Genomic DNA, 20,013 nt, shown 5'->3' on the forward strand with positions numbered 1-20,013 from the left:
AGAAAAGAATGGAAGCTTGATAAAGACAAAGGGTAGGCACAAAAAAAAAATCTGTTAATATGTTTTCTGCTTTTTCCCCTGATGCTAAAAAAATGAATACCCCATACTTTATTTTGACAAGAAATTAATTAAATGAAGGGTGGTCTCTGACTTTTTTCTATATTTAAAGCAGTGGTCCATGATCCAAGTTTTTGCACTATCCCAGCTCCCAACAAGGTATAAAATTTTCTTGACAGAGCAAACATCTGGACAGCATCAATTTCTGACTTTGAGAACAACTAATGTAAAATGAGTGGAATGAATGCACAGACCTCTCTCTCTCTCTCTCTCTCTCTCTCTCTCTCTCTCTCACAAAGAGGCCAATGCATTTAATCTATTAAGAGGATTCACAATTGTATGTGTATTTTATGTGTAGAGTGTTTAATCCACTCACTGGGAATGCTAACCACTGCTTCAGTGCCAGAGACGCTCTCCTCTCTCTCTCCATCTCTGTAAGCTCCAATCTCCCCATAATACAGAGCCACTGCCAGCTCCAGCACCCGCACAAACATGGGCAGCTGCTGATCTGTAAGTGACAGCTTCAGACTCTCAACCATCGTCTGTATCTGAAAAATAGACACACAGAGAGAGAGAGAGAGAGAGAGAGAGAGAGAGAGAGAGAGAGAGAGAGAGAGAGAGAGAGAGAGATGATAAATGCACACACCACACAATTCCCTCTTAACAAAATGCCCAAGAGCAATCCAGTTTCTTACAACAGCAGTCAGGGACAGGAAAACACGAAATTGTGGACTTCAGTAGCATTTGAGCCAAACTGGGGCAATATGAAACAATGAAGAAATTGATACCATACTGTGAAATTAGTGGAACACAGTTGTGCTCCATGGCTAAATGTCAAAACAGTGGAACAACAACAAAAAAAAAAAAAACCTCCAAGGAAGGCTTCTCACTTTGATGACTGCTGGGATTTTAGAATTAATGTTGTGGTAGGTGAAGTGGAGGCGGGTTTTGAAAGAGCACTTGTAGAGCAGGGGATCCTGATAAAACTCAATCTTCCCACTAGCATTCCGCTTATCCAAACACACCGTGCAGTCTGCAAAATTTATCACCTTCCTCAGGACCAACTCAGGAGCTGCAGAAACAAGAGGGGGTTGGGGTGAATTAGGGTAATGAAGGAGGATAACAGCAGTAAATCAGATTCCTCTTCAGCTTAATGGGTACTGGAGGCCTTGACACACTAATAGTATAAGCACTAACAACTTCTACAAAGACTCATGTCAGACTGTGTGCTTGAGTAAAGAAGGGGGATGTGTAAAGATTTTAAAGGCTGAAACAGTGAATATCATATCCATCACGTGGAAAGAAGTGGTGGAGGAGTGAGCCAGGCACACTGCAGCACTTGAAATGGAAGGACCCCAGAATCTCAGGAGGGGAAAAGGTCAATCCAAAGTACTGATAACTCCCAACCACTTCCAGCTCCAAGCTTTGTTATATATAAGCACTCACATAATAATAAAGTAGAAAAAGCATACTAACCCTAAAACTAATCCTGAAACAGTTGTTCCCAATCCAAGTCGTAGTATTTCTGAACATCTGTACTCAGTGTTTTCACTAATGTGATACATCTGCTTCATCTCCTTTGTTAATTATCAAATATGGTTCCCAAGGAATGGGACTGGTAATCACTGGTCTAAATGCTGAGTTAAGTTTAAACAGGATGTAACAACTCACATGTGATGTCCATGAAGGCCCTGTCCCACAGCTCATCAACTGTGTAGCACTCTGCTGACGTGATGTTGACTGAGAGCACAATGTCGTCCTCCACATACTTCAGAATCAGGTTATTCACCACAACATTCACATTATTGACCACACGGCGAATCAGACTCTGAACATACCCTAGAGACAGAAACGGAGACATGTAATAACTGCTTCAAGACAGAATGATAATAATAAAGTGGCTTATGCATATAAAACTGAGAAACAAACTTCCTGTACAATAAATTCTTACTAACCAAAGGGTACTGCATGATACATTCAATTTTTTGTGCTCATCTTACTTATTGATGCCTTCAACCAACTTCAACTCTAGATTTTTTTTTTTATACATCCCCAAATACAGTGCAAAACTTTTTCAATTTCAAAATGAATTGATGATTAGTGTTTAAATGAGAGTGGAAAACATACTTTCTCTCACACTTTCCAATTCCACACAAAGCAGAACAGAGATATTTTTAATGTGGTGAGTGTGTGAATTTTAGACATGCAACTGAAAAAAAACGCTGTATGTGTGTGTGTTTATGCTAACTGCTTTCAGTACTCAGAACTAGAAGCTCCAGAAACATGAATGGTAAGGTCATTACTCACCAAATGCACCACAGAACTCAACATATTACAGTTTGGGGACTTTCAGCAGTAAAATATGAAAATATATAGCAAGAAATCGTCCTGACCACAGCACCATTGGCCTTATTCAGCCCTCTCATGCACACTTTAACTCACTCCCTCCCATTTTACCAAATAAAAATGTAATGCTTTTTCCTTAATGTCCAACTACAATATTTGTCTTCCTGTACATGTGCAAGCATGTAAAATGTATGATTGAGTCATAATTAATATGGCCTTTGGCAGGGCAGATGAAAGCATCCCTCTTTTAATTCCTGTGCTGCTGGCTTTGGCCATGTGGGAGTGGGAGACATGACCATTTCAGAAGGAGTCAGCACGTTTCTATTCTACAATTAGACCTGGAGCAGCTCATTGCTATTACATGTTGATGATGGTGGAAATAAAAAACAACCATGAACTGGATCACTCTTGCTCAAGTGCATTTTAGTGCCTGAGACTGAGTACATATAGCTGGTGTGTTTGTCAGTGCCAGGTGTTGGGATCGTTCAAGTATGTCTGTGCTCCACACCTGCACCACTCATATTCCCAATCATAAAAAAACATGTCTTGCCCCCTGCTAGTGTTGCTCTGGTTCAGATTTTTTCCTCAATCGCTCCAACCATTTCTTCCCCTCATCTCCACCCCTTCTTCTCTCTCTCTTTTCTGTGAAGCTGAACCACAGCAGCACCTGTGCCTGTACCCTCTGTAGTACAGCAGAACAGGAAAGTAACCCTACAGGAGCCTTGCTGGCCTTTTCCTGGACAATTAGTCCAGCAATTAGTGCTGCCAACTATTAGAGAGAAAAAGCAAACAAGTGGTGGAGCAACCAGACCAAAAGCCAATATACTTAATGTTTGTATTGAATTTTTACTTCACAAAGATTCAGGCAGGGTGGCTTGTAGAAAGTTGGAGACATTTGCTGATGCAAAAGAGCTGTTCTCAGGTTAACTGCTGTACAGTCAGTGTCTCTATTTTACTACAGCAGTCCCTGTGGGAGTGCACCAAAGAAGGCTTCAGGTTATCTCTACAATATAACACCTTTACAAGCACAGAGAGAGCCAGCAAATAAACAACTGAATACACAACTGTTTGTATGACATCATATCCAAAGTCACCATACTGTGTTTTCAGAAAGTTTAGATTTGATTAGAATTAACTTGACCCAATACAGAAAAAGAAAAAAAAACATTAATAGCATAATAGTACTGTGCTTTCAGGGAATGTCCCGCAATGTCACTCCAAACACAGATTTTTGGCTTATTGAAACCAGTTTTCCTTTTGCCTGTATTTGGCTTCATCACACTTTGCAGTTCTTCCCGCATACTTGGAGCACCACCATGACTGTAGGGATGTTAATATCTGAGTTGTTAAGCGGTATTTGGTTTGTTCCAAACACTTCAGGACTAAAAGCTCAACTTTAGTCTCAGCAGACCTCAAAATCCTCCAAAAGGTTTCATGCTTTTTCACAAGTCCACTTGTGAGACTTAATGTTGTCTTCATGATCAAAAGTGGCTTCCTTCTATCCACTTTCCCAAAGAAGCATAGTCTGTTAAGTGCTAAAAGCTGCCTGAACAGTTTCTGCCAATCCAGTCAAAGACCTCAGAAACCCTCTCAGTGTTGCAGCTGGCAGACTGGTCACTTTTTTAACATGGTCCCTTTCTTCTCCACTTTAAAATTCCAAGGGTTACTACTTATTTATTTATTTTTTGCTGTTAATCTGATTTGAGGTAGAATGCAAAAATTCAAACAAGAAGCTGACGAAAAAGGATGCTAACTTTAGCCTCATTGTTCTCCATGGCTAATGTCCATGTCTCCATGGCGTAAAGTCAATACGTAGCATTACTTTCCTGTCACACCTCTACAAGAACATGTAAAATACTCAGAACATGTAAAAATTACCAAATAAATGTTTGTTTTAATGCAGTGAAGTTCACCATTTTTTCCCAAGCTACTGGTGATGTTAGGGAAGTTCTGCATTCACATAAAACAGCAAAGTTAGGGTAAACAAAATAACTTAAAGTAGCCACTTAACTTAACTTAGCCACTCCCATCTTGCATTTCATTCATTATCCCATGCGAATTTCTCATAAAAATGAAAGATATCCTGTGGTTAACTGCTATTACCTCACCTTTCCATGGCAAACTAATCCCATCCGAATAGGGCTAAAGTCAGTGATGTTTACTATGCAATCAGGAAACTTGGCGTAAGTTTTGAAATGAGCTCAAAAAACAAAGGTTTAATAAATCACCCACACACACACACACACACACACACACACACACACACACACACACACACCCCCACCCACCCACCCACCCACCCACCCACCCACCCACCCAAGAAATCCACAAAAACCTAGGACATTGCTGGCCCTGCTGGAATATCAGAGCTGTTTCCCTTTCAAAATTTGAGCCACACAAACACCCACACATTCTCTTGGCCACATGAAGTGTGAAGGTTGGATTATAGCCTTCATAATTCCCACTTGCAGTAGCAATTTCTAATCAATCTAATATTCCATGACACACGTTAAGTCAAACAAATTAAGCAAAGGCAAAACATAAAATATCATATGTTGCATTATACAATGTTGAGCAGATAATAACCTATAGTAGAGAGTAGATCTCTAAGCAATGTTGTGCAGACTGCAACAATGCACTGTTATGTAGTGGGTCTGGAATGCCTATAATAGGCGTGACAGTAATAAAAGAGCGCTAGGTAGTGGCCAGCACTTTTGGCATTGTGATCAGGGCCAGAGAGCAGCTTCACCCAAAGACATAGGAACAGGGACACTTTTCTGCTCCAAATACCAACAAAGCAATGATCAGCTCACAGAGTACAATACTGAGCAAGTACTGCATATGGGATATTTATGTTCTGTGTAAGGTGTGGTTTGTGATCCTGTAAGTTATGAAATTCTCTTTCAATGATGTGGTCTACACTGACACAGGTGACTCACATAGAATAACAGATAAATGGGAAAGACGTGAAAGTCACAAACAAAGCACTGTCTGAAACACTTTTGTTAGTGAAATTTGTTTGACCTAATTATCTTAATTAGACAATTATCTTCCTCTTCATGGATCACCACCTTATCGTGGTGGAGGGGTTTGCGTGCTTGAATGATCCTAGGAGCTATGTTGTCTGGAGCAAAAGCTCCTGGTAGGGTCTCCCATGGCAAATTGGTCTTAGGTGACAGGTCAGAAAAAGTGTGATCCATAATTACGCCTATGAAAATAAGAAGAAAACAGGACTTGTGTACCCTGCCCGGATCGGGGTTACCAGGGACCCACCCTGGAGCCAGGCCTGGGGGAGGGGCTCGCCAGCGAGCGTCTGGTGGCCGGGCATTTACTCATGGTGCCAGGCCGGTCCAGCCCGAAGGAGTTACATGAGTCCCCCCTCCCATCGACCCACCACCGATGGGAGTGGCAGTAGTAGGGGTTCAGTGCGTTGTGGATCGGGCAGTGTCCGAAGGCGTGGGCCTTGGCGTTCTGATCCTCAATTGCTGAAACTGGCTTTTGGAACTTGGAATGTTGCCTCACTGGCGGGGAAGGAGCCTGAGTTGGTGTGCGAGGTTGAGAGATACCGGCCAAATATAGTCAGGCTCACCTCAACACACAGCTTGGGTTTTGGGTCCAATCTCCTTGAGAGGGGCTGGACTTTATTTTTTGAGGAGTTGCCCATGGTGAGACGCGGCGGGCAGGTGTGGGCTCTCTCACAGCCCCTCGACTCGGCACCTATATGTTGGGGTTTTCTCCGGTGGATGAGAGGGTAGCTTCCCTATGCCTTCGGGTTGGGGAACGGGTCCTGAGCAGTTCAGATTACCCAGCCTTCTTAGAGTCCTTGGGAAGGGTGCTTGAAAGTCCTCCTCCTGGAGACTGTATTGTCCTACTAGGGTAGGATGCTCACGTGGGTAACGACAGTGAGACCTGGAGGGGTGTGATTGGGAGGAATGGCCTCTCTGATTTGAACCCGAGTGATGTTCAGTTTTTGGACTTCTGTGCAAACCACAGTTTGTCCATCACGAACACCATGTTTGAACACAAGGATGTCCATAAGTGCACATGGCACCAGATCACCCTAGGCCGCAGTTCAATGATTGACTTTGTAGTCGTGTCATCGAACTTGTGGCCATGTGTTTGAACACTCGGGTAAAGAGAGGAGCTGAGCTGTCAACTGATCACCACCTGGTGGTGAATTGGATCAGGTGGTGGGGGAAGATGCCGGTCAGACCAGGCAAACCCAAACGTATAGAGAGGGTTTGCTGGGAAACTCTGGCAGAAGAACCTGTCAGATTGATCTTCAACTCACACCTCTGTCAGAACTTTGACCAGATATCGGGGAGGTGAGGGACATTGACTCAGAATGGGCCATGTTCCGCTCCTCCATTGTTGAAGTGGCTGACTGTAGCTGTGGCCGCAAGGTAGTTGGAGCCTGTCGGGGCAGTAATCCTCGAACCTGGAGGTGGACACCCCAGGTGAGAGACGCCGTCAAGCTGAAGAAGGAGTCCTACCTACTCGGACACCAGAGGCAGTGACAGGCCAAGCGATCTGTGGCTTCAGTCATCGCCAAGGCAAAAACCCGGGTGTGGGAGGAGTTTGCTGAGGACTTGTTAAGTGACTGTTGGCTCCGAAAAGATTCTAGAAAACCTTCAGGTGACTCAGAAGGGGAAAGCAGTGTGCCACTAGCACTGTATATAGTGGAGATGGTGTGCTGTTGACTTTGGCTGAAAAAGGGGACCGGAGGGTGTGTTCCAACTACAGGGGAATCACACTCCTCAGCCTCCCTGGTAAGGTCTATGCAGGGGTACTGGAGAAGAGAGTCCGGCTTATAGTCGACCTCGGATTCAGGAGGAGCAGTGCGGGTTCCGCCCTGGTCATGGAACACTGGACCAACTCTTTACCCTCTCCAGGATTCTGGAGGGTTCATGGGAGTTTGCCCAAAAAGTCCACATGTGCTTTGTGGATTTGGAGAAGGCATTCGACTGTGTTCCAAAGGGTATTCTGTGGGAGGTGCTTCGGGAGTACACGGTACATGGCTCTTTACCACGAGCCATTCAGGCCCTGTACAAACAAAGCAGGAGTTTGGTTCGCATGGCCGGTAGTAAGTCAGACTCATTCCCAGTGAGAGTTGGACTCCGTCAGGGCTGCCCTTTGTCACCGATTCTATTCATAATTTTTATGGATAGAATTTCTAGGCGCAGTCAGGAGATGGAGGGTGTCCGGTTTGGTGACCTCAAGGCCATCGCTGCTGTTTGCAGATGATGTGGTCCTATTAGGGACAACAGGCCGTGAACTTCAGCTTTTGCTGGATCGGTTTGCAGCCGAGAGCGAAGCGGCCGGGATGAGAATCAGTACCTCCAAATCAGAGGCCATGGTTCTCAGGCAGAAAAGGGTGGAGAGCCCTCTCTGGGTCGGGGATAAGCTCTTGCCTCAAGTGGAGGAGTTTAAGTATCTCAGGGTCTTGTTCACGAGTGATGGTAAAAGGGAGCGGGAGATTGACAGGCGGATTGGTGCTGGGGCAGCAGTGATGCAGGCTCTTTACTGGTCTGCTGTGGCAAAAAAAAAAAAAGAGTTGAGCCATAAGGCAAGCCTCTCGATTTACTGGTCGATCTACGTTCCCACCCTCACCTATGGTCATGAGCTTTGGGTAATGACCGAAAGAATGAGATCGCGAATACAAACGGCTGTAATGAGTTTCCTCCACAGGGTGTCTGGACTCTTAGAGATAGGTGAGAAGTCCGATCATCCGGGAGGGACTCGGAGTAGAGCCGCTGCTTCTTCATGTCGAGAGGAGCCAGCTGAGGTGGTTCGGGCATCTGGTTAGGATGCCTCCTGGACGCCTCCCTTGGGAGGTGTCACCTGCAAGTCCACAAGGGAGGAGACCCCGGGGAAGACCCAGGACACGCTGGCGTGACTATATTGCCCAGCTGGCCTGGGAGCGCCTCGGACTACCCCCCGGAAAGCTAGTGAAAGTGGCTGGGGAAAGGGAGGTCATTGCTTAGGATGCTGCCCCCACGACCCGAACCCCGGAGAAGCGGAAGATAATGGATGGATGGATGGATGGACGGACAATTATCTTATCTAGACGAAGGGAAGATGTTTATGCAGACATTAAGCATATTAAAGAATTAATACAAATGAAATTATGATAAAATATGCAATATCAACATCTCTCTGACTGGAAGTGAAGGAAATACAGACTTTGTTCATTATTTATTGTTGTTGCTGTGTAAAGACCAAAATAAAAGGAATGTACTTTTTCCTTTTGAGCCAAAACTTTGTCCAAAGAGAAAAACAGCAGAACAGTGTTAAAATCTAAGACACTACAGAGTAAAACTCACTTTAACAACAATAAGACAGAGAAATAGTAACTAAGAATGCTGTTAGTTCCTTTCACTCTCCTACGCCAGTCAGCACAGACACATTTAAACAGTGTTAAAACAGAGTAAAAATGTCATCTGTGTGGAGCTCTGGTTTCAACAAGAGGAAACAGATAAGCCTTTAATAATCTCTGTTTATGTGAAGTATCAAGAGGGATGCAACATCTGGAAAAAAGAAAGCTTAACAAAAAATTTTGACTTGTCTTGGACGATGGATTTTAACGGTACATAATGTTGCCTACATATTGTAATCATGTTAGGAAGTTTATTTTTTGTTTGAACAAGTTTGATTTTTTTTAACAGTTTTTTTCCTATTGTCTGCATTTTTCATGTTCACCCAAGTGAATTTTAGTTATTTTGGATACATGATATGATCTGTTGTGTTATCGCAGCCTTTGGCAATGTGTTAAGCTGGTAAGCTGGTAATTATTGACAAAAATATAAACTGTGCAACCCTAATTACAATATTATGCATCCAAATTTAACCTTTATTATGTGGACAATGTTATATAAATAAAAATATAATACATTTATATAAATACATTTACGTGAAGAGAACGAATGGAAAAGAAGCTGAAAAAACTGACAGAAAAAAACTAAAAATTTAGGAATGCTGGGAAGGTCCACCCAATATAAGCTGTTTATCTGAACTGGGAATTCTGGTAATGAAGAACTATGAACTATATTTAACACAGTTTGTATTTGTTAATTTATTCACAGTGTTTAAAAATAAGTAAAGGACTGTTTAACCAAAACTATTAAAGACTGCTTTATATTAGACCTTGGTAAACTGTATTTGTTGATACAGGTCAGAATATTGAGCTCCTTAAAATCACTGTGATGTGTTTGCATCAAAAGTACAGACATCTCTTGCTCAAATCGAAAGGATCAGGGTCAGTGTCAATCCAAGTATAGGCTATATTAAGCCTGAAACAAAGAAACACAATGATTTGTACTTTTTTCCTCGCCAAGTTTTTGAAGTTGTCACGTGGTCTAAATATCTACAGTCATAGCCAGGCACATTTTGTAAAAGAACAGTTAAAAGTAGATATGACAAACATGAGGCTATTATGCTTCAAATTTAGGTTTTGCCACTTGCTGCTTGCATGCTCTTTCATATAGAAACATATATACAAAATACACTGTCATGGCTTTTTACAGTCATGACTGATAGAAAAACAAAAGTATCAAGAAAACATTTTGCTTTACCAACAGTGCCAGGGTGGTTGTAATATAAACTATGTTGGTGAGTGGAGCAGACCTACTTTGCCTATGATAGAGAAATTTGAAATAGTAGAGTGCTTGCTACAATATAAAAGAGCTACTTCATATAAGCAATCCAAAAAGAAACACTCAGCAGTTCTAAGCATATACCACTATGTACATATCAAAAAATTGTTTGGGGGTTGGGGGGGTTTAAACAAATCCAAATTAGGCTGGTTTTACTCATACTTTCTTCTTCTTTCGGCTGCTCCCTTTAGGGGTCGCCACAGTGGATCATCTGCCTCCATCTTGCCCTATCCATTGCCTCCTCTACTTTCACACCAACCATCTCCATGTCCACCTTCACTACATCCATAAACCTTCTCTGAGGTCTACCTCTTCTCCTTCTAACCGGCAGCTCCATCTCCAACATTCTTTGCCCAATATATCCACTATTCCTCCTCAACACATGTCCAAACCATCTCAACCTACTAATACTGACATAGTTAAAGTGTTCGACTTGTGAGAAAATACATCAGGAAAGTTTTATTTACCAGCATTCAATTTAAAAACAACCTTAAACTACAATGTCATAACCACACTTAAAGGCATAGATTCTGCATCAATTAAATTGTGTTTAGCACATGTGACAACCAGAGCTGCAATCTCCTGGTGAAGACTACAGGAACTTCAAAAGATTAAATACATTAAAATTAACATGCAGAACACCTGTCTGTTACACATTTTACAGCAAATCTATCAGTTTCAGGAATGGGGTGCAGAAGCCATTCAAACAAATAGACAGACCACCTATGAGGACCAGTCAAATTTGCTAGGTAGAAGTATTCTGGTTCTGCAATACCAGTTTATCCATGATGACTCAACTCCCCAAGGGGGTACATATGAGTCGCTATACCCATCTAAATAAGATCCAAAGGCAAGTACTCCTCCAATGCATCAACAATTCCTCAGGTCCCAGATATACACCTCCAAAAGTGCCCTTACTGGCATCATGGTTACTGGCTCACCATAACAAACCATTTCAGCCACGATTGCTAGCATACTGTGCCTGGTCAAAAGCTGGCATAAAAAAGGCTAGGCTCCCCTAGTGGCTAGGGTGAGATGGATAGCTTGGCCTAAACACATCAAAATCAGTTAAACAGTGCCCATGAAGTTGATCACTTTCCCAGGCCTAAGGTTTGACAGAGGGTCTTCAAGGAGTGTGCACTGAAGTGAAGCCTTACACAGTAAACAGTCTATTTGAAAGATAACAGTGGAAGAGTCATAGTTCACTAGCAGTGAAAATAACATTGACCATTTATTGCATTCTAGAGATAAATTGGCCACATTAAATTACACAAAGTGACTGTCAGTGTGTGATACCTAGGCCCCATTTAAAAATGAGACTTACTGTAGTTCCACAAAGCTGAGCAGAAGTTGCAGGATAGGGGATGGTAGGGTGTTGCAGTACTTTTTTTTTTTTTTTTTTTTTTTTTTTAAAACAAAGTTCCATGATAAGGTGTAGGCAAATCCACAGAACCAATATGTGTCTCCAATTACAGTCTAATAAATTAATTTATCCTAATTTACAGAACTTCTGTGAGTTTGGCAAACAGTTTGGCATCCATCTGCTCCACCATCCACAAATCTGAATGACCGCAAGCGAGTGGCGGGACGACAGCACCAGCGTCTCAGTTTACTATAATTCCCTGTGTCCATGGACCCCTGGATCTGCCACCTTTATCTAAGGGGGAACATTAATTACCACCTAAACTGAAATTAGAGGACTTCTAGTACATAGTTCTAGTATATCTTTTTTGTTTTTAATTTTTGAGTTTAATATGGATCTAAGCTGATGATATTCCAGAAACTGGTTACTCTCAATGTCGTATATCTGGGTTAGATGTGAAATGGTTACAAAGTTTTTATTCTGTAGAATGTGATGTAAGTGTGTAATACCTTTGACTTTCCATTTATGTAAAGTTGTTGTGTTTTTGGTGGCAAGAAAGTCAGGGTTGTGCCATATGGGTGAGTGTTTGGAGGGTGAAATTATACTGTCAGTGATCTTGTGCAGTTTCCAAAAAGCTGTCAGTGTTGATGCTATCATTGGGTTTTTGAAACAGTAATGGCGTTTGAGTGTTGTACTAATGAATGGTAAGTCTGAGAGTTATATTTCATTACTTGAAGCTTGTTCTACTGCTCTCCATAATTCATCTGTCTGATTAGGCTTTATCCATTTTATTATGTATTGTAATTGATTTGCTAGGAAGTATTGTTGTAAATTGGGGAATTTGAGGCTTCCCTGGGTTCTGCGTTTCTGTAATTTAACTAATTTGATCCTAGGTGGTTTATTTTTCTAATAAAATCTGGAGATAATGTAGTCGAAGTTTTTGAACCAAGTAGAGTTTGGTTGAATTGGAATCACTGAGAAAAAAATAGTTTACTTATGGTAATGCGATGATTTTGAGTGTAGATATTCTGCCAATAAGGGAGAGTGGAAGGTTCATCCAGCATTTGAGGTCATTGTTTATAATGGGTTAATATTGAGTTTAGGCAGCTCTGACAGCTGGGAGGAAATTTTGATGCCCAGATGTGTGACGTATTGAGTGCTCAAGGGGATAGGAAGAAACTGTGCTGCTGTAGCTGATAAGTTCATGTTGATTGGTAGTATGATAGATTTAGTCCAGTTAATAGAGTAATTGGAGATTTTGGGGTATTTTTTAATAATTTGTATGGTTTGAGGAATTGATGTGGGGGGATTCTGCAAAAACGGGAGGATTTTGTGTTCTACAGTGTGGGTTTGGATACCTTTTATGTTTGTGTTTTGTCATACAGGTGCTGCCAACGGTTCTATAAAAATTTAGAATAGGAGGGGTGAGAGGGGGCATCTTTGCCTAGTACCTCTGTGCAGTGTGAATAATTTTAATTAATTAATAAATGATTCTCCGAACCCTATTTTGTGCAATGTGGTGAACAAGAATTTCCAACTGATTTTATCAAAAGCTTTCTCTGCATCTAATGTGACTATTGCAGTTTCTGCTTTGTAAATTGATGTGTGATGTATCAAGTTAAGTATTCTGCGCATGTTAGTGGTTGAATGTCTTCCTTTGATGAAGCCAGTCTGATCGGGATGTATAAGTGATGGCATAACTGTTTCTAACCTAGTTGCCAAGGTCTTGCTTATAATTTTTATGTCTGTGCTAATGAGTGATCGTGGACGGTAGCTGGAGGGTAGGGTGGGGTCTTTGTTACCTTTGAGATGAAGTGAAATTATAGCGGTATTCATTTAAGATGGTAAAATATTGTTATGCTTTATTTCAACAGTCATTCTATTGAATAGTGGGGCGGGTATTGTCCAGAAGTGTTTATAAAATTCAGTGGGAAAGCCATCAGGACCAGGTGCTTTATTATTAGACATGTGGTGAAGGACATTACAAAGTTCTTCTGACAAATTGGATTTTCCAGTATGTGAGTTTAGTCAGTCTTGGAAGGTTTATGTTATCAAGAAAAGTGCAAATGTCTTCTGTTTCTGAATCGTGTTCTAATGAGTATAGATTTTCATAACATTCTCAATACTTCATCGATCTCTTCTAGTGTTTGCATAATATTTCCTGTCTCATCCTTGATTACTGGTATTGTAGTTTTTTCGTTATTTTTACTAGATTAGCCAGGAGTTTTGCAGTTGTGTTGCTGTGTTCAAAATTTTTGTCTCTTAACTATTGTATTAGCAATTGAGTCTTCTTATTTATGAGTTTGTTTGTTTTTTGCGCGTTACATTTTCTTAGCTCATTTTCAGTTTTATCTGTGGGGATGTTTAACATTTTATTTGATAATTCATTCATTTTTTGTTGGAGATTAGATTCGTTTTCTGTATTTCTTTTACTTATAGGAGGAGTAGGATATTATTTTGCCTCTTAGTACGGCTTTCCCAGTTTCCCAAAGTAGCGTTGGTGAAGTTTCTGGAGAATCATTTATTTCTATTAAGGATGTCCACTCTTTTCGGATATAACTATCAAACTCTAAATCTTTTAGGAGAGAAGTATTAAGGCACCATCTGAAAAATTTATGTATGTGAATTATATTCCACTTGAGTGAAACAGGGGTATGGTCACTAATTATTATCGGGTGGTATATTATGTCTGAGATCTTAGATGTGATAGAGTTACTGGTTAGAAAGAAATCAATGCGAGAATGTGAGCCGTGAACTGGTGAATGAAAACAGAATTCTTTGGTCAAAGGATTTTTGCGGTGCCAACTATCGCTGAGCCCCAAATTTGTCAAAAAGTATTTAATAGTATCTGTTGATTGCCAATTACGGATGGAGTGTGCATTGTTTTTTTTTTTTGTCTAGATATGGGTCCATGACGGTATTGAAGTCATCTCCAATTATAATTGTGAAATCTGAGATAGTATAAAGATGAGTGAAAAACTCCAGAAAGAGTTGGGTCATTGGTATTTGGGCCATATATATTTGCAATAGTTAAGGAGATGCTAATGTTGATTATGATATACCTTCCTTCTGGGTCTGATATAGTGGTGTTATGTTTGAAAGCAATTTTTTATTAGGATGGAAACACCTCTTTGTTTGGAGTTGTAGTAAGCTGATAATATGTGACTAAACTGTGCTGACATCAATTTGTGATTTGTATCTGATAGCTGTGCTTCTTGCAATAAACATATCTGCCTTTAAAGAAGATAGAAGGTATAGTACCCTTGGTCTGTTTAGCCTGTGTGCCAAAACCACAAATGTTCCCGGTAACAAACTTAAGTGACATGTCTAGTGTAGAATTCAGTTGTGTGTATTAAAGCGGTTAAACGAGTGTAAAGATGTTTGTGATTGTCTTCCGGTGTGTGTGGTGAAGGGTGCTGTGTATGTAAACAGAGATACATCTTTAATATCTGGGATATATGGCAGTGATGAGAGGTTCTGTTTAGTTTTTGTTTTTTCAGAGAAAAAAAAAAAAGAAGAAAAAGACCAAAAAGGGGGGGAAAAAAGACCAACACTCACACACACAAAAACCACAAACCAAACAGAAGAAAAATACAACAGAAAACAAATAATTAACAAGAGAAAAAAAGAAACAAGAATATAAAAGTAGGGTTTGGTTTGAGCGGTATACAGTAACAGACCTTAATACATTTTGTAGTTCCTAAGTACAGCCTAGGATGTTACAGATATATTTATATTTATGATATTGCACATACACAAACATGCACAGCACAGACTTATATATGCACTACGTACATGCGCGCGCACACAGACACATATACATACATATATAAATATATATACACACACATACATATACACATACATATATATATATATATATATATGTGTGTGTGTGTGTGTGTGTGTGTGAACATACTCATATATACACACACAAATACATGGATATACACACACATAGAGGGCGACCACAGCTTAATCTAGAGTGTATACCTTAGACATATATAGAGAGGTAGAGAGATTTTCCACTGTAAGTTGCTAATATAACCACGGAGTTATATTTTTATCATGGTACAATTGGCCATCGACGTAAAGTTTGTCCACAGAGATAACTGCTCTTTTGCCTTCCTTTATGAATTCCTTTCAGATCGCGAACAGATTTATCTGACTGTCCAGTACTTCCCATGGAAACCGGTAATTGATTCCGAAATCTGTGCCTCGGAGTTCTCTTCCTTTACTCATGGTGAGCTGTTTGTGCTTATAGTGTTCAACTTTAGCGACGATGGCTCGTGGTCGTTTGTTTATCTGTTTTTTCCCCTCCTAATCGGTGTGCACGGTGAAATGTAATGGATGAGGCTAATTCTGGTGAAATTTTGAGTTAGTGATCATGAAATCCTTTAGGACATCTTCGAGATTTTCCGGTGGGTGTTTGGAAATGCCAGAGAAGACAATGTTGTCTCATACTACGTGCCTGTAAGGCCAAGATCGTTTCTTTCATGACAGACGACATTTGGGTTGTGAATTCGCTGATGGTGTGCTGCAGTGTTATTTCTTTAGTTAGCGTCAAGATTTAACGTGAAGAACTTTCACGGATTTGGAATTCTCTGTTAAGTATTTCAACCAGGGATAGTCTCACATCTAGTGCTGAGAGTTTACTGTTAATAGAGAGCAGGATAGGACTGACCTCTGTGTAGCATGTGTGTGTCACTGCGAGCGACTGAGAGCGCGTCACTGCTGTAAAGTTTTTTGTGCCATCAGCTTCTAAATCAACAAAAAGCGGTAAGTGGCTGAAATATTATGGCTTCTGCTGGTTGTTTCGTCTGCGCAGAGTGTGGCATGTTTAGCCTAACGTCCTTTTCCGCCTCTAGCGATAGTGATAGTGTTTGTACTAAGTGCCAGCTAGTTAGCTGTTTGGTGAAGAAGGTCGACCAGTTAGAAGTGCGTACACCACGCTCCTCCGATTCGCGTGCCAAACAGGTTTGCCCCGCTCAGTGAAGCACCCACTGTGAAGCCTGTTAAAAGCACTCTGATCATAGGAGACTCGATTGCTCGACACGTGAAGTTAGCTACTCCTTTAGGGTGCCAGCGGTTACAGTTAGATGCTTATCGGGAGCCAGAGCGCCGGACATTAGTGGCAACCTTAGATTAGCTGATAAGAGATATTCAAGGATAGTCATTCATGTAGGGGCCAATGATATCCGTCTGCGGCAGTCTGAGATAACTAAGGCTAATATTAGAGAGGTGATTAAACAGGCCCAGACGATGTCCGATGCCGTAATCGACATATATCCATGTTCTGATGATAGCACTAACATCTTAGAACTAAAACTTGGACTACGTAATATAAGATCACTAAACTCTAAAGCAGTCGTTGTAAATGAAATTATAAGCAATCATAAATTTGACTTTTTTTGTCTTACTGAAACGTGGGTTAGACCAGATGAATATTTAGCTTTAAATGAAGTCACTCCTGTAGGCTATAATTATGCACATAGGCCAAGATTATCAGGCAAGGGAGGTGGAGTCTGTATAATATACCAAAATACTCTCGATATTAGTCAGAAACAATGTGACACTTTTACTTCCTTTGAGGTCCTCTCTATTCACGTTACAAATCCGGTCACAAAAAAGAAGGTGTTTTCATTATTTATTATATTATTAAAGGGATGCTGTTTTAATCAACTGGAAAAGCACGGTTGCAGTTTTGGTAATATTCATAATTTAAGAAAGAAACGATTATTTGTAGCTGTCTGATGCTTGGCTATCCCGTTACAAATGCTAAACAAGTGGCTAAAACCAGTGCTAGACTGTTTAGTTTCTCAACAACGTCAACTTAGTATGAACAGCAAACATCAGCTGGCTCAGCACATCAGTGATGGATCACACCATCTTAGTGCCATCGGTCCTAACACAGCCATGATAGAGTACATCACTGTATTCAAACGCCAGATAGTAGACAACTGGATTTCTCTATACAATTTAGTAGTTCGAGGGGTGAACCACAATATATTAACAGACAAACAGAGTCCTCCTTTTAGGTACACTTAAACTGAAAGCAGTGCTTTTGTGTCGTGTTTGATCTACAGTATCATCAAGTCGCAGTGTTGTTCGAGTGACGGAGCACTGCTTCAAGTTACTAAAATATGACTATGAGCGGTGTAACAGTTGTGAGGATTGTGACTGATTTAACGCTAATGCTAAAGCTTGTCAGGATGTACAGAAAGAGGTAAGTTCACTGTAGGACAATACAGTTACGCCACTTTTCTCATCACTCGCTCTTGGTCACATGGGAGAACAGATCGTCCAGCCCTATAAGCTTGTGATGGGAAAATACGAGCTAAGGCCGTGTCTTGTCGCATGATCACGCGATGATCATGCCATTTGTGTGTATATAAACTCTGCTATTCTGATTAATAAACGGGGAAAGCCTTCTGAGTACAGACACTGTCTCTGTGGCCATTTGAGTCCCCCCGCTCTCCTTCCATGTGAACAAGGTACAGTGGGGCAAAAAAGTATTTAGTCAGCCACTGATTGTGCAAGTTCTCCTACTTAGAAAGATGAGAGAGGTCTGTAATTTTCATCATAGATACACTTCAATTATGAGTGACAAAATGAGAAAAAAAATTCCAGGAAATCACATTGCAGGATTTTTAAAGAATTTATTTGTAAATTATGGTGGAAAATAAGTATTTGGTCAATAACAAAAGTTCAACTCAATACTTTGTAACATAACCTTTGTTGGCAATGACAGAGGTCAAACGTTTTCTGTAAGTCTTCACCAGGTTTGCATACACTGTAGCTGGTATTTTGGCCCATTCCTCCATGCAGATCTCCTCTAGAGCAGTGATGTTTTGGGGCCGTCACTGGGCAACACAGACTTTCAAGTCCCTCCACAAATTTTCTATGGGGTTAGGCTAGGCCACTCCAGGACCCTGAAATGCTTTTTACGGAGCCGCTCCTTTGTTGTCCGAGTGGTGTGTTTGGGATCATTGTCATGCTGGAAGACCCAGCCACGTTCCATCTTCAATGCTCTCACTGATGGAAGGAGGATTTGGCTTAAAATCTCATGATACATGGCCCTGTTCATTCTTCACTTAACACGGACCAGTCGTCCTGTCCCCTTTGCAGAAAAACAGCCCCAAAGCATGATGTTTCCACCCCCATGCTTCAGAGTAGGTATGGTGTTTTTGGGATGCAACTCAGCATTCTTCTTCTTCCAAACACGACGAGTTGAGTTTTTACTAAAAAGTTCTATTTTGGTTTCATCTGTCCACATGTTATTCTCCCAGTCCTCTTCTGGATCATTCATATACTCTCTGGCAAACTTCAGACGGGCCTGGACATGTACTGGCTTAAGCAGGGGGACACGCCTGGCACTTCAGGATTTGAGTCCCTCTCGGTGTAGTGTGTTACTGATGGTAGCCTTTGTTACTTTGGTCCCAGCTCTTTGCAGGTCATTCATCAGGTCCCTCCGTGTAGTTCTGGGATTTTTGCTCACCGTTCTTGTGATCATTTTGACCCCACGGGATGAGATCTTGCATGGGGCCCCAGATCGAGGGAGATTATCAGTGGTCGTGTGTGTCTTCCATTTTCTTACAATTGCTCCCACAGTTGCTTTATTCACACCAACCTGCTTGCCTATTGTAGATTGACTCTTCCCAGCCTGGTGCAGATCTGCAATTTTCTTCCTGGTGTCCTTTGACAGCTCTTTGGTCTTGGCCATGGTTGAGTCTGACTGTTTGAGGCTGTGGACAGGTGTCTTTTATACAGATAACGAAGTCAAACAGGTGCCATTGATACAGGTAATGAGTAGAGGACAAAAGAGCTTCTTAAAGAAGAAGTTACAGGTATGTGTGAGCCAGAGATCTTGCTTGTTTATGGGTGACCAAATACTTATTTTCCACCATAATTTACAAATAAATTCTTTAAAAATCCTACAATGTGATTTCCTGGATTTTTCTCATTTTGTCTCTCACAGACCTCTCTCATCTTTCTGAGTAGGATAACTTGCACAATCAGTGGCTGACTAAATACTTTTTTGCCCCACTGTATGTGTGTCATGTCATTGTATAACATTTTTAGTATAGGGTCTTGACTCACATGGTGTATCCAATATGCTTGGGCACCAACTCTGGGGATCGGGAAGAACAAAATAAAAGCCCTCCGCAATATATATATATATATATATAAAAAAAAAAAAAAAAAAAAAAGTGTCTGAGAGCATGTGAGATACGGCTCTGTGGGTAGTTGTGTGTGATGTATTGGTCCCACTTAGTGACCCTTTTCCACGTAGTGGTGTGTGTGTGTGTATCTAGAGTAGGGAGGCCTTATTGCTCCATGGCCCTGGAACATCACTCACCCGGGGGTAAGTCAGGGTCAGTGGGGCTCTGCTGGACTCGACGTGGTTTGGACACACTCTTCTCAGAGGCACTTCGACTGGAAGCACTGCTTTCATTTTCATCCTACAGACATATACACACACAAGGCATACACATTTTACTGTTACAAGGCATACACATTTTAAGTTACATCCGATGAAAAGAAGAGAGGAATGAGAAGAAGGGGAAAGCAGAGGAAAGGATGTGGAGAGGGAAA

The 20,013-nt window shown here is 41.2% G+C and overlaps 1 protein-coding gene across 9 annotated transcripts in view; it reads right to left on the minus strand.

Annotated features, from left to right (window-relative positions):
• Positions 1-20,013, minus strand: part of LOC108442230 (vacuolar protein sorting-associated protein 13B) — a 401,016-nt gene that overhangs the window by 354,681 nt on the left and 26,322 nt on the right. For all 9 annotated transcript variants that reach the window (XR_005129589.1, XM_037534077.1, XM_037534078.1 and 6 more), the window contains exons 4-7: positions 19,778-19,880; positions 1,729-1,896; positions 948-1,129; positions 434-605 (exon numbers count right to left, since the gene is read on the minus strand). Coding sequence is in view for 8 of the 9 variants with exons in the window: in XM_037534077.1 (XP_037389974.1) it covers positions 434-605; positions 948-1,129; positions 1,729-1,896; positions 19,778-19,880 (625 nt within the window). In the remaining variant the exon portion in view is untranslated. The remainder of the gene's footprint in view (positions 1-433; positions 606-947; positions 1,130-1,728; positions 1,897-19,777; positions 19,881-20,013) is intronic.

The sequence above is a fragment of the Pygocentrus nattereri genome, chromosome 24 (genome assembly GCF_015220715.1).
Source record: "Pygocentrus nattereri isolate fPygNat1 chromosome 24, fPygNat1.pri, whole genome shotgun sequence".
NCBI lineage: Eukaryota > Metazoa > Chordata > Actinopteri > Characiformes > Serrasalmidae > Pygocentrus > Pygocentrus nattereri.